The following is a 14,740-nucleotide window of genomic DNA, read 5'->3' on the forward strand; positions in this document are numbered from 1 at the left end:
TGCTTCTATACCCCGTCTCCTTGAATTTTGGTTTGCCCTCACTATTGTGCTAATATCGTCTTTAATTAATGACGGACTAAAATGCCATTGTGAGGTACCGTCTTTCAGCTGAAATTCATCACTGCCATCATTCAGGATGTTTGAAACATCACAGTATTTTAGGAGAGTTAAGGGGATCATACGTTGTCCTGATCAAAACATATTAACCTATTTCTGATTTCACTTCTGTTTGTAGGATCATTCTGCATGTAAAATGGTTTCTTTGCTGATCAACAGAGTACAGTTCCTTCTGTTTACAAATAATTCAACCAATTTGAAATGTTTTGACGTTTTCCTGAAAAGTACAGAAGTGTCTGTGACAAAGAAAAAATAATATTTTTGCTTAGCTTTAGTTTGGTGGCTAATTTTCTAAAATCAACCATAACACACAAGGAATTTAAAAACTGTGTAAGGAAGAAGCTTGTACAGTTAATCTTGTGTATCAAATTTCATCAGTTCCCATGGTATTCACTGCCTGAAAGTATAGTGAAGGCGGCTTCACAACATCTTTTAAAGAAGAATTGGATAAATACTTAAAGTAGGAAAACATGTGGGTCGTAAAGGAAGATCAGTTGGAGTGGAACTAATCGAAATACTCTTTCAGGAAACGTTGCAGAAACCATTGACCGATTAGCCTCCTATGTTGCATCATTCTTTGAATTTGCAGACTTCACCTCTTGTGTGAAGCTATGTCAGTTTCTCATTCTCAAGTACCTGTTCAACTCCCTGTTAAAATTGACAAATGAATCTGCTTGTGTCACCTCTTCAGTTGGACATTCCAGGTCCTTGCGACCAAGGGAAAGGCATTGTTTTCCTCCCGGTAAAACCTTTCTGATGATTTTTCAATTCATGACCAACTACTGACTTGCCCACTGGAGGGATTTCTTTTGCCAATTCACTCTATATATTTTCTAACCAACATGATTAGAGATGGCATTACATACCACTTTCAAATCTTCTCATCATTTTGGAAATCTCTCTTTGGTGACTTATTACCTTGCAAGCAGTATGGTCCTATCTTTTTCATTCTTTCTCAATGACTAAAGTTTCTCATTCTTGTAACACCCTTGTAAACCTACTGCACCCTTTCTAATGCCTTTACACCTAACTTTGAATTTTGTGTCCAGAATGACCACAATCTTCTTATGAAGACCTGCCCACTAGTGTTCTGGTACGATTTCTTTGCTTTCATGTTCTTCTCAACTGTTTATAAATTCAAGGATTCTATGTATTACTGTAGTCACTTTATCAACTTGCACTGCCATTTTTATAAGTTAACGTACATATGCACTTGTACCACTTGTGTTGTTCTATTTTTCAGCACTGATTCTCTCAAAATACTGTGTTCCTCCACAGTGGCTTCTGTCACATGCTTCTGTCAACTTCACCATCTTGCTCTGTGTCACCAAGTTGTAGGGTGGAATTGGCTCCAATCATATGTAACAGCAGCACTCAAAATAAACAAGGGCCTCTCTCCCACCCCCTCTGGATAAAGAATGTCCTGTAAAATTTAATCAAAGGCCTCACCAAACAGAGAAAAATTGCCTGTGTTGATAGAATCACAGAGAAATATCTTTGCGGGGGAAGAAGTGGCTTCAGGAGGGGTAGGGAAGAAGGAGGCTCCAGTTTGGGGGTGGGGCAGTGGGGCAAGGACAAAGGAGGCGGCAGGTATGATTGGGGCGAAGGAGACGAAAGGAGGCTGAAAGAGGAATAAATGGGAGAAGGAAACTGCTAAATTATCAGGATTGGGAGTAGTGGAAGGAGGTTAGAAGAGATGTGAGGGCTGAAGGAGGATCCAAGGGAGGTGGGAGTGAGTAAAAGGTTCCAACAGGGGTGATGGGAAGGAAATGGCTAAGAATGGGGAAGAAGGCTGCAAAGTGGTGTGGAAGAACGAAGCTGCAAGAGATATAAGTGGTAGAACAAAGTTGCAGTGGATTTTATTTTATTCACTCATGGAGTGTAGGTGTCACTGGCTAGCCAATGTTTATTGGCCATTCCTGGTTGCCCTTGAGAAGATGGTTGGGAGCTGCCTTCTTGAACAGCTGTGGTCCCTGTGCTGTAAGTAGACCCACAATGGCCTTAGGATTTTGACCTAAGGACAGTGAAGGAGTGGCAATATATTTTCAAATCAAGACGGTGAGTGGTTTGGAGACGAATTTGCAGGTGGTGGTGTTCCCAGGCATCTGCGACCTTGTCCTTCAAACTGAAATGATTGTGGGTTTGAAAGGTGCTATCTGAGGATCTTTGGTGAAATTCTGCAGTGCATCATGTACTTAGTACAAACTGCTGCTACTGAGCATCGGTGGTGGAGGGAGTACTTGCTTGTGGATGTTGTGCCAATCGAGCGGCTGCTTTGTTCAGCTTGGTATCAAGCTTCTTGAGTATTGATGGATCTGCACCCATCCAGGCAGGTGGGGGTGGCGGGATGGGGGGCGTGGTTGGTGGTGTGTGGCTATCCGCCACAATCCTGACTTGTACCCTATAGATGGTGGATAGGCTTTGGTGAGTAAGGAGATGAGTTACTCACTGCTGTTTTCCTAGCCTCTGACTTGCTGTTGTAGCTGCTGTGCGTATATGGCGAGTCCAGTTGAGTCTCGGGTGAATGGTAGCCTCCTGGTTGTGGATAGTGGGAGATTCAGTGATTGTAATATAATTGAATGTCGAGGGATGGTGATTAAATTGTCTCTTATTGGAGATGGTCATTGCCAAACACTTGTGTGTTGCAAATGCTACTTTTCCCTTGTCATCCCAAGCCTCGATGTTGTCCAGATCTTGTTGCATTTGAGTATGGACTTCTTTAGTGTCTGAAGAGTCGTGAGTGGTACTGAACATGATACAGTCATCAGCGAACATCCCAATTGTGACTTTATGATGGAGGGAAGGTCAGTCATGTAGCAACTGAAGGTCGTTGGGCCTAGGACATGACCCTGAAGAACTCCAGCAGAGACATCTTTGAGACGACTGATCTCCAATCACGACCGTCTTCTGACACACAAGGTATGACTCAAATCAGTGAAGACTTTGCTCCCCCGATTCCCATTGATTCCTGTTTTACCAGAGCTTCTTGATGCCACACTCTGTTGAATGACTTGATGTCAAGGGCTGTCACTCACCTCGCCTCTGGAATTCAGTGCTTCCGTCCATATTTTGACCAAGGCTGTAATGAGGTCAGGAGCTGAATGGGCCTGGCAGAACCCAAACGGGGCATCTCTGAGCAGGTTATTACTGAGCAGGCGCAGCTTGATAACACTGTTGTTGGCAACTTCCATCGTTTTACTGATAATCGAGAGTAGGCTAATGAGGCAGTAATTGGCTTGGTTGGATTTGTCCTGCTTTTTGTTTACAGGACATACCTGGGTGATTTTTGACATTGTCAGGTAGATGCCAGTGTTGAAAATATATTGGTAGAGCTTGGCAAGGACAATGGTAAGTTCTGGAGCACAAGTCTTCAGTACTATTACCAGAATGTCGTCAGGGCCCATAACTGTTGCTGTATCCACTGTCGTTAACTGTTTTTTGTTATTGTGTGGAATGATTCGAATTGGCTAAAGATTGCTGCAAATGCTTCAGCCTTATCTTTTAACACTGATGTGATGGGTTGTTTCATTATTGAGGATGGGAATATTTGTGGAGTCTCCTTCAGCGAACGGTTTAATTGTTCACCACCAATCCCGTTTGGATGTCGCGGGATAGCAGAGTTTAGATGTGATCTTTTGGTTGCGGGATCCCGAAGCTCTGCCTATAACTTGCTGATTATGCTGTTTGGCATGGAAGTAATCCCGTTTGTTAGCTTCACTACTTTCATATTTCATTTTTAGGTATACCTGATGTTGCTTCTGCTACATCCTCCAGCACACTCCGTTGAACCCAAGGTTGATCCCCTGGCTTAATGGTAATGGTTGAGTGGGGAACATGCTTGGCAGTATGGTCACAGATTGTGCCAGAGTACAATTCTGCTGCTATGATGGCCCACATTGCCTCATGGATGCCCAGTCTTGAGGTGCTAGATCTGTGTGAAGTCTGTTCTATTTAGCATGGTGATAGTGCCACGCAACATGATGGAGGTTATTCTCGATATGAAGGCGGGACTTCATCTCTACAAGGACTGTGTGGTGGTCAATGTTACCGATACTGAAACTGACAGGTGCACCTGCAGCCTGAAGATTGATAAGGATGTGGTCAAGTACATTTTTCCTTCCAGTTGGTTCCCTCACAACCTGTCGCAGACCCTGTCTAGCAGCTTTGTTCTTGACCAGCTCGATCAGTAGTGCTGCTGCTCAGCCATTCTTGCTGCAGGATATTGAAATGCCCCATTAGGAGTACATTTTGCACCCTTGCCATCCTCAATGCTTCTTCCAAGTGTTGTTCAAATTGGAGGAGTAATGATTCATTAACCAAGGGAGGACGGTGCGTGGTATGCAGCAAGAGGTTTCCTTATCCATGTTTAACCTGAATTGATGAGACTTCATCAGATTTGGAGTCAATGTTGAGGATTCCCAGGGCAGCTCCATCCTGACTCTGTATCACTGGCCTCTACCTCTACTGGGTCTGTCCTGCCAGTGAGGCAAGATGTATCCAGGGAAGGTGACAATGGTTTGGCAACATCTGTGAAGAAAAAAATCAGAGTTAATATTTCAGATCCAGTGAAGGGTCATGGGATCTGAAACATTATCCCTGAGTTTTTCTTCACAGATGCTGCCAAACTAGCTGAACTTTTTCAGCAACTTCTGTTTCTGTTCCTGATTTGCAGCGTCCACAGTTCTTTCTGTTTTTATTAAGGTGACAGTGCTGTCTGGACCATAATCTGTAAAATATGATTTGACAATGTCTGGCTGTTGGCTTGGCTAGTCTGTGAGACAGCTCTCCCAATTTTACCACTAGGTCTCAATTTGTTAGTAAGGAGGAGTTTTCAAGTTGGTTAGGGCTATGTTTGCTGATGTCGTTTCTGGTGCCTAGGTCAATGTCAGCAAACAAATACCAGGACGGGAAGATTATTGTGTGTAGCTTTCAACATCGTATTACTCTTATATCCTCTGTTTGGTAGCTTTGTTTTGAAAATCCTTCGTTATCGGCAAATCCAAGCAACATTCAACATCTGAATGATCAAAGTTTCTTTCAAATGCCTATATGATTTCAGGTATGTCCTCCACAAAAACAAAAGAAGAACAAATCCAATCTGGCCAGTTAGTGTGCCATTGATAGAACGGGTCATCAAATGTGTCATCAAACAGCAGATACTTGGCAATAACCTACTTACTGATGCCCAGTTTAGCTTTTTCTGGACCCACTCATTGCTGACTTCATTGCAGCCTTGATTCAAACTTGAAAATCTGAGCTGAACGCCAGAGTGGAGTTGAGATTGATTGTCTTTGACATTAAGGCTAATTGACCAATTGTGCTATCAGGAAACTCAAGCAAAATTAGACTCAGTAAGAAACATGGGAGAGTGCTCTACTGATAGGCGTCATTCCTGGCACAGAGCAAAATGGCTGTGGTTATTGGATGTCAGTCTTCTCAGTTGCAGGGCATCTCATGTCAGTCACCTGTGCTGGTGTTGTATTTCATGCTTTTGTCCATTTTGTTGGAGATTAATTGAAGACTGCATTGACAGGATCTCTGCCACTTGATGTCTTTTGGCAAGGATAGGTGAAGCGAGCAATGTTTGGGACAACGTTTCTGGTGCCTTCCTTGCATTGGAGAGGTAAACAGTATGGTCCTGAAATCTGCACAGTTTCTATTTGTGTACAGTGTCATGGCTGTAGCTCCCGTGGAATCCACCCTTACAGCTCATGGCAGATGGTGGATGAAAGATCTTAAAAAGATGATGAACATGATTTGAGTGTGAATTGGATTATAGCGTGGAAAGTTGTGCATAGTCAACTGATTTAGAATGCTGGACTTACCAAACAGCAATTGAACGTGCTTGGAAGTGTTCAGAAACTAGCATTGAAACTGATCTTGGATAATGTACTAAAGCTGCTTTGACATAATAAAGAAACTGAATACATTGAATTTGACTTCTCATGGACAGTATTGCATGACACACCCACAACAAAGTAAATATATGATAGAATTAAGGAAAAAAGATGACATCGGCAAATAAGATAGTGAATGACCAGACCACAAGGCAATCTGGCATTATAAATCCACAAATACAAGGCAAATTATTAAGGTGATAATGAGTTGAACCTGACAACACATAATTTGCAGAGTTTCGTAGACTTTTCATTTTATGTAAATTAAGAAGACCTACATTTTGCAACATGTATTACTTATAAACTTAAATGTTCATGATTTTATTAACGGATTATTATTTTATGCTGTTTAATTTTTTTCTTGATTATCTTTATGTATGAGTTATGATTAATGGTTTTATTTGTATCGTCATCAAAATTTGGCTCTTCTGTCATGATTTTTAAAAAATCACCCATTTATCTGTGTCTATTCTCTTGTCTATATCTATCTTGAACCAGTTTCAAAATGTGTCTAAATGGCAAGTGAACGTTCCGGATGTCTTCTGTCCTGTCGATATCTCTGTGTTCAATAACACTGTGCTGACCAGTCTTCAGTACCTCTGGGCATTGGTTGGTTTCAATTGTCAATTGACAGAATCAGTTTTCATGTGCCAGTGTAAACAAGCCCCTGAGTGATTGGGGGTGGGATACTGATGGCTGCTGTCATAGATTTAGCCTCCCTGTTCGTACGGTTTGCTGAATGGCTGCTGTTTCAATGCTAATAACTACTTGGAATCATTTGTGAGAGCTGAGTTAAGGTGAGGACCAATGCAAAAGGATCCACACCTAATAGAGCTGCTTTCCCTTCCTTACTCCCCAGTTAGATGGTTTCCTACCAACACCTTGGAATTAGGGAGGGTAAAGCGAATCCTATGGATTTTACAGTTTGAATGAACGAAATGTTCACAGTTAATATTTTTATGATTGTTCTTGTATCTTCCTACAGGCTGGGAGTCTCAACTTCTGGAAACTGGGTTCCTTGGTATTTTCCTGTGTCCTGTGCTGACTCTCCGCACCATTCCACATCATACACCACCATCCAAAATTGTCATATGGTCTTTTCGTTGGCTCATTTTCCGCATCATGCTGGGGGCGGTAAGAGTTTTATTAATAATTTAATGCAGCTACTAGGTTTCGCTGCAGTTGCCTGTTTTGCAACATTAATTGGCAGCAGATGCAATTTAGAGACATATAACCAGATTGGGTGAACTTTGAAAAATGAGAGGATTTAAACAGGCTCTTCTCAAACATTCATTGATGAAACAACAGAGAAAAAATTGAGAAGCCTGCACATGCCAGCCAAAGTTCACTCATGGAAACAGATCTGATTGATTTATATTTACCTATTGCATTACATTTAAAGTTTATTCTTAAGCATCCATTGCAGTTTTCTTTTCTCCATAAGAACATTGGTTAATCTTTTACCTTCTTATGCCTTGCTTCTCCTCTGGTAATAACATATTCTAATGTTAGCTGCTGCCCTTAGGGAGATGGTAAGAATGTGTAAATCTTGAATATTCTACTTTTAGTTGCAAGTAACAAACTCAGTTAAAGCCACTGATAAATCTAAAAAGGGATCCAGGAAAAAAAAGTCATACCTGGAGAGTGATGACTTGTTACCATATGGAGCAGTTGAGCCAAATTTTATACACGTATTTAAGAGGTAACTAGAAAAATGTATGAAAAAGAAAGGAACAAAAGGATATGCAGATATGGTCAGATGAAAGAGATTGGGAGGAGACTCTTGTGCAATTGGGCTGCAGGGTTCCCAAGTGGAATATGAGTTGCTGTTCCTGCAACCTTCGGGTGGCATCGTTGTGGCACTGCAGGAGGCCCAGGATGGAAATGGTGTGGTTATCTAAGGAATGGGAGGGGGAGTTGAAATTGTTTGCGACTGGGAGGTGCAGTTGTTTGTTCTCCCCTCCCCCCACAGCATTCCAAAACCAGCCCAGCTCGTCCCCGCCTCCCTAACCTGTTTTCCTCTCACCTATTTCCTCCTCCCACCTCAAGCCGCACCTCCATTTCCTACCTACCAACCTCATCCCGCCCCCTTGACCTGTCTGTCCTCCCCGGACTGACCTATGCCCTCTCTATCTCCCCACCTACGCTCACCTCTACAGGCTCCATCCCTGCCCCTTTAACTTGTCTGTCTCCTCTCCACCTATCTTCTCCTCTATCCATCTTCGATCTGCCTCCCCCCTCTCCCTATTTATTTCAGAACCCTCTCCCCATCCCCCTTTTCTGATGAAGGGTCTAGGTCCAAAACATCAGCTTTTGTGCTCCTAAGATGCTGCCTGACTTGCTGTGTTCATTCAGCTCAACACTTTGTTATCTTGGATTCTCCGGCACCTGCAGTTCCCATTATCACTGAGGCCATAAAACATGGTCACATACAAAGACTACACAGATTTCCACAGAAACAGTGAGAGATATTAATGGCGATCAACACTTGTTTCTTCTCATGACCTGAAATAATCTGTACTTTTAATATTTGAAGGCAATTTCTGTTCAAATCATGAACGCTATGATAGCAACTAATTTAGCCTCAATTATCTGCTGCTGTTAATTTGCAACCAGCTACAGCTGTTTCAGTGTAAATATTGAAGAATAAATTGTACTCTGTTCAACTATGAACATACCTCAAAAATAAACACTTTCACTTCTTGTTGCTGGAGTTGACTTCTTCTCCAAAGTGGGAATACTTCACCGCGGTGATCGAATCACTTTGTGTAATTTTTCTTTCATTTACTGCGGGAGGAAAAATCTGGTGCATGCTCAGGCTCTTTGCATTGACAGTGTACAAATCTGGTCAACTTCAAGTATAATTCTTGGGGAACTGAATTCAGTTTGAGCTATCGTAACCTGAATGTGTATTATATACAATATGTTATGCTCATTGGCTTATTCTGTTTTTGATGTTTTATGGAGTTAAACAAGCTACAAATCACTGAAGTGGTGTGCATTTCTTTTGGTCAAAACTATAGAGGCATATCCTTGATGAGCCTGGGATTGGGCATTCCACTTCACAATTCATATCATGAAAAGTGTCTGAATAATCCTTTGATGCCTGAATTCGTCCACTTTATTGATCAATCAGTCTTTAAATCAATACCATTGACTACATAAAATGAAAGGGAAATATTGTGTACTGCGTTGTTTTCAAAATAATATCTTAATATTTTTGATGCTTTGTTTTATTCTATTCAATTAAAACAAGACTAAAATTTGAAGATCTTGCAACTTTTAGCCTGTGATTTTCACAATTAAAATACAAATGCTGCATTTCTATAGCAGTGAATCTGATGTGTTTAAGATTTTAAAATATGATGGAGAAATGAAAAAGAGGGCCTGGAATCATTTAAGTTGTTTCTCTGGATGGGGGCACTCTAGGGTTCTTCTCGATACTTGAATTGGGCCAAATGGCTTTCCTCATCTGTAATTACTTCATGATTGGCACTTTTTTGTTTATCTTACTCATGGTCTACAGCGAGCAGCACAGAGACAATGTCAAGTACAGCCACTCTTTTAGTACAGCTTTCTCAAGCACAGTATGTTTGTTAAATGTGTTGATAAAGGAAATAAGTTATTTAGATCACAGTAAATAAATTCTTTTGGTTAATATTGCAACAAAATATTTGCATGTTTCCTTAAATGTACATATTTATGACCAGTGCTGCATGATTAGAACCCATAGTTACTTTTAAGGAGTGAACAACTGTATTTGTCAATCTGAGAGTTGTTCAGCTTTGCTGTCAATAACTTGCTGGACTTAATCCATATGGTTGATCAAAAGATAGAGGATTAAGGTATGTGGATAATGTTCATCAAGTAGTTTCGGTGTAAGGTATTGAGAAAGCTTGAAAAACTGCCTATTGCTGGAACAAATCTGCAAATGGTCCTGGTTGCTACATTCTGATTCTTTCCAGCCTACACAGGCCAAAGTAATCCTTAGTCAAAGGGACCAAACGTGGCTATTTTCTGTCGCCAGCAGCCAAGACTATCAGCAACGCATAAATATTGCAAATCAGTTTAAGATGTCTAAGTGAAGTGCCATCCATCTGTTTAATGAGGCTAGGGACGTTAATGTCAGTGGGGGTGACCAGTATAGTAAAATGTGAAATGTTGCAGATGGCTGCCATTTCAGAGTTTGATTTCTGGAACAGTCACAGCTGCAATAGTTTATATTTGAATAATTAAGTGAAATTCATATAATTCAACCAAATCCATACAGTTACAAAATCGAAGTGATCAGTACACATTGTAGTTTGGCTTAATTGGAGAATCATAGAATCCTATAGCACAAAAGAAGGCTATTTGTCCCATTGTGTCTATGTCAGCTCCTTTAAAAAAAACATAAAGCACATTGCCCAAATAAACCTGCAATTTTCTTTCCTTCCAGATATATGTATTCAGCTCCATTTTGGAAGTTACTGTTCTATCAAGTTTTGCTATGCTTTCAAGCAAACAAAAAAGCAAAATATTACAGATGCTGGAAGTCTGAAAGAAAACACAGAAAATGCTGGATGTATTCATTAGGTTTCTGACCCATGGCCTTTCATTGGAACTGACAAAGGTTTGCATAAAGGAAATAGCAAAAGCTATAAAATTATATAATAAATATTATATGTATATTAAATGTAACCTATAATACAATAAGACTTTCCTAGCTGCTTTACAGGAGCATATGAAACAAATATGAGCCATGATATTGGGTCCAATGACCAAACGTTTAGTCAGACAGGTAGGTTTTATGGGGTATCTTAAAGGATCAAAAGGTAGAGGAAGGCAAATTGGGAGGGTATTCCAGACAACAATTAGCACTGACATCAAAGTTAGAATAAGTAAAATCTGAGATGCTCAAGTATCCAGAATTTAAGGTGTATAAATGTTGGAGTGCTGTGGACCTACAGGAAATAATGCAGTTATGGAGGGTGAAGCCATGGAGGTATTTGAATTACAAGGGTGAGAGTTTTAATATCAAGATACTGCTTTGACTGGGAGTCATTGTTGGGCACTAGACACAGTGTTGACAGAGGAAGTTATCTCATAGGCAAGCAGAGTTTTGGATGAACTGAAGCTTACGGAAGGTAGAATGTGGGAAACCATCCTAGCATGCATTTAAATAGTCAAATACAGAAATAAATCCAAGGCATGAATGAAGTTTTCAACAGCAGGTAAACTGAGATGTGTTATGTGTGGAGAAATAACTTGTCTTAGTAGTGGTAACACAATTATGAGGTCAGAATTCCACCTTGGGGTCTAATGTGGCACGAAAAAGTGTGAAGTGATTAATTTTAGAAGGTCGAATTGGAATGCAGAATACAAGGTTAATGTCAGAATTCTTGGCAGTGTGGAGGAACAAAGGGACCTTAGGGTCCAAATACATAGATTCCTCAAAGTTGGTATGCAAGTGATAGGGTTGTAAAGAAGGCATATGGTGTGTTGGCTTTCATTGGTGGGGGAATTGAGTTTTAAGAGCCGCGAGGTTATGCTGCAGCTCTGTAAAACCCTGGTTAGACCAAACTTGGAATATTATGTTCAGTTCTGGCCACCTCATTACAGGAAGGATGTGGATACTTTAGAGAGAGTGCAGAGGAGCTTTACCAGGATGCTGCCTGGACTGGAGAGCAGGTCTTATGAGGAAGGGTTGAGGGAGCTAGGATTTTTTTCTTTGGAGTGAAGAAGGATGAGAGGGGACTTGATAGAGGTGTACAAGATGATGAAAGGCATAGATAGAGTGGATAGTCAGAGACTTTCTCTCAGGGCTGAAATGACTATTATGACGGGGCATAATTTAAGGTGATTAGAGGAAGTTATGGGGAGATGTCAAAGGTGGGTTCTTTACACAGAGAGTGGTGGGCGTGTGGAATGCGCTGTTAGGAGTGGTAGTGGAGTCAGATACTTCAGAGAACTTTAAGCAACTCTTGGATAGGCATATGGATAATAGTATAATGGAGGGTTTGCAGGATAGTTTGATCTTAGTAGGATAATAGGTCAGCACAACATTTTGGGCTGAAGGGCCTGTACTGTGTGGTACTGTTCTATGTTGTGAAGAGACTTGCTTAGTCTTACACTTGGCAAGGAGAAGATGGATTTAGTGGCAAGGGCATGGAGTTTGGGGCTGTGTTCTATAGTTTTGAAGGCTAAGGCAGGAATGTGGGACAAAGTATAACAGGTAATGTCTGTGATGCGGTTGAGGTCAGCAGGCAAGAATGGCTAAAGGTTCCAACATGCAGGATCAAATGCAGTGATAATGTGAATAATACAATTATTGCATCTGAAGGATCTGTAAATGACAGAATCTTGAACTACTTTCGAATGACAGCTCAAGAAATAATCAAAAAAATGAGAGAGAAATAAAGGAGCTGAAAATGAGGCAGATTGGACAAGGAAGCTGCCAAGTGAAGGACATTTGAAGAATCATGGTTGTAAGTGGGAAGAGACTAGTCAAGGGTTGTTGAATGAACTAATTAATAGAATTGCTGTCTTTGGAGTAAGTACAGGCAGAAACAAGGGGTTTAGCAGCGTAGTTCTACATTTTGGGCTAAAAGTGGAAAGTTGGCTGGGAGAACATGTAGTTTTATATTAAGGAGGATATAATTTAAAGGGGAGGTGAAGTAACTGACAATCCTAAAAGAATGGCTTGATGTTTGACAATGCAATAATTGTTCATGGGAGGTTTGGAGAAAGTGTGAGAAAGTTGTTAGCCGTCTACTAGGATAATGGGTGGTACACCAGACAACAATAGCATCTCTCTAGTCAGCAGGTTTTGTGACAATGTTAGGTCTTTAGAGGCGGCCCAATCCAAATTATTATAACATTATGCTTGAAAAATCTGTCAGGAGTTTCTCAACTATTGCCTAACTACAAGCCTGCTTTCAGTGGGCAGTAGACAGGCTCACCTGGGGTAAGATTGTATTTATTAGTCTGATACACAGGGCTAGGACCTTTGCTTGCTGTGCAAGCTTCATGTAGAAATTGGATACATCAGTCATCCAGAGAGATAGTGGCTACCATGATCAGATCATTTCTTGCTGTGTATTTTGCAAACTCATGAATGGGCATAGATAATCCCTTCTGGTTCTGAAAAGCACCTTCTTGCCCTCAGATCACCCTGAAAAAGGTAAGCTATCTCAAAAATATGAGCAACGGGTAAAGCTAGCTCTTCACCCAGGTTCACACAGCTATAATGCAGCAACAATATGAGTGGTGTTTACCACTAACAGGATGTTACTTTCAAACTTAACATACATTCTGCTTTTCACACGGATAAATAATGTGTATATATGAATGTCAGTGGTATTCTATCACTAGTTGCGTAGGCTATGCATCTCAAAGGCTGACAGATGGTTTAAAAAAGCATGTCCCTTCAACTTTGTGGCAGAGAATGCCCAACCAACCTGTGCTTGCAAAACTCTAAGCACAGTGTCCAACATTAAATGTGATCTGAGTTGGACAATATTTGCGAAATAACTCTGAGTGTGAAAATAATTATATGGAAAATACATTTGTATTTGTCAGCTGGGCTAGCAGTGTGGCTTACTTGTACATAATAGAAGCTTCATGTATTTATACACAGGACCCTGTTCTTTTCAGACAGAGTGTATGTACACACTATGTCTGTTTCAGCCAAGCAAAATAGGTGACAACCATTCTTTGGTTCATTTGTCAGAGCAATACCTTGAAGAGTCAATTTGCCTGGTTTAAATTTAAACAAAGTTTGATATTTAAGGGCTAATCAGAATCTAACTGGTATATGCTCCTTGCCAACACCTCTACCAATCAAAGTACATTTGTCTACAACACAGCTGCTTTGCTTATTCTGTATAAAATGTTGCTGCTCCTTATATTAATATTCTTGCAAATTGTCTTGATTAATGTAACTTGATTTAATTTTTTGAAGAGGTGACCAGATGTATAGATGAGGGAAATCCTTTTGATGTAGTATACTTGGACTCCAGCAAGGCTTTTGATAGGTTCCACATGGGAAACTGCTAACAAAGGTAAGAACCCGTGGGATCCAAGGAAATTTGGCAAATGGATCCACAGTTGGCTGAGTGGCAGGAAGTAGATGGTGATGGTTGAGCAATGTTTATCCTACTGAAAGTCTGTGTCCCATGGGGTTCCACAGGCAATCGTGTTGGGGCTCTTGTTTATGATTCATAAAAATAGTTCAGACTTGAATGTAGGAAAGTTGATCAGTAAGTTTGCAGATGACACTAAAGTTGGTAGTGTAAATAATGAAGAGGATAGTCTTAGATTATAAGAGGATATAGAGGACTGTTCAGTGGAAAATGGAATTCAATCTGGATAAATATGAGGTGATGCACTTGGGCAGGACAAGAAAAGCAATGAAATACATGATGAATGGTACGATCCTGGGAAGCCTCAAAGAATAGAGGGATTCTGGTGTCTTTTAAGGTATCAGTACAGATGGATAAAGTAGTTAAGAAGGCGTTTGACATGCTAGCCTTTATTAACGGAGGTATGGAGTTTAAGAACAGGGACGTTAAGCTGGAAATGTATAAGTGCGGGTTAGGCCTCGGCTAGGGTATTCTGTACAGTTCTGAAATCCACATTAAAGGAGGAATGGAGAAGATGCAAAGGAGATTTACCAGGATGTTGCCTGGGCTGGAGTGTTTCACTTATGGAGAGAGATCGGGGTTGTTTTCCTTAGAGCTGAGGAA

The 14,740-nt window shown here is 40.7% G+C and overlaps 1 protein-coding gene across 2 annotated transcripts in view; it reads left to right on the forward strand.

Moving 5' to 3' along the window:
- The window catches only part of lmf1 (lipase maturation factor 1), a 584,074-nt gene that overhangs the window by 158,723 nt on the left and 410,611 nt on the right, over window positions 1-14,740 (forward strand). For both annotated transcript variants that reach the window (XM_048551891.2, XM_059653929.1), the window contains one exon: window positions 7,000-7,148. In XM_048551891.2, coding sequence (XP_048407848.2) covers window positions 7,000-7,148 — 149 coding nt within the window. The remainder of the gene's footprint in view (window positions 1-6,999; window positions 7,149-14,740) is intronic.

The sequence above is a fragment of the Stegostoma tigrinum genome, chromosome 23, assembly GCF_030684315.1.
Source record: "Stegostoma tigrinum isolate sSteTig4 chromosome 23, sSteTig4.hap1, whole genome shotgun sequence".
Taxonomy (NCBI): domain Eukaryota; kingdom Metazoa; phylum Chordata; class Chondrichthyes; order Orectolobiformes; family Stegostomatidae; genus Stegostoma; species Stegostoma tigrinum.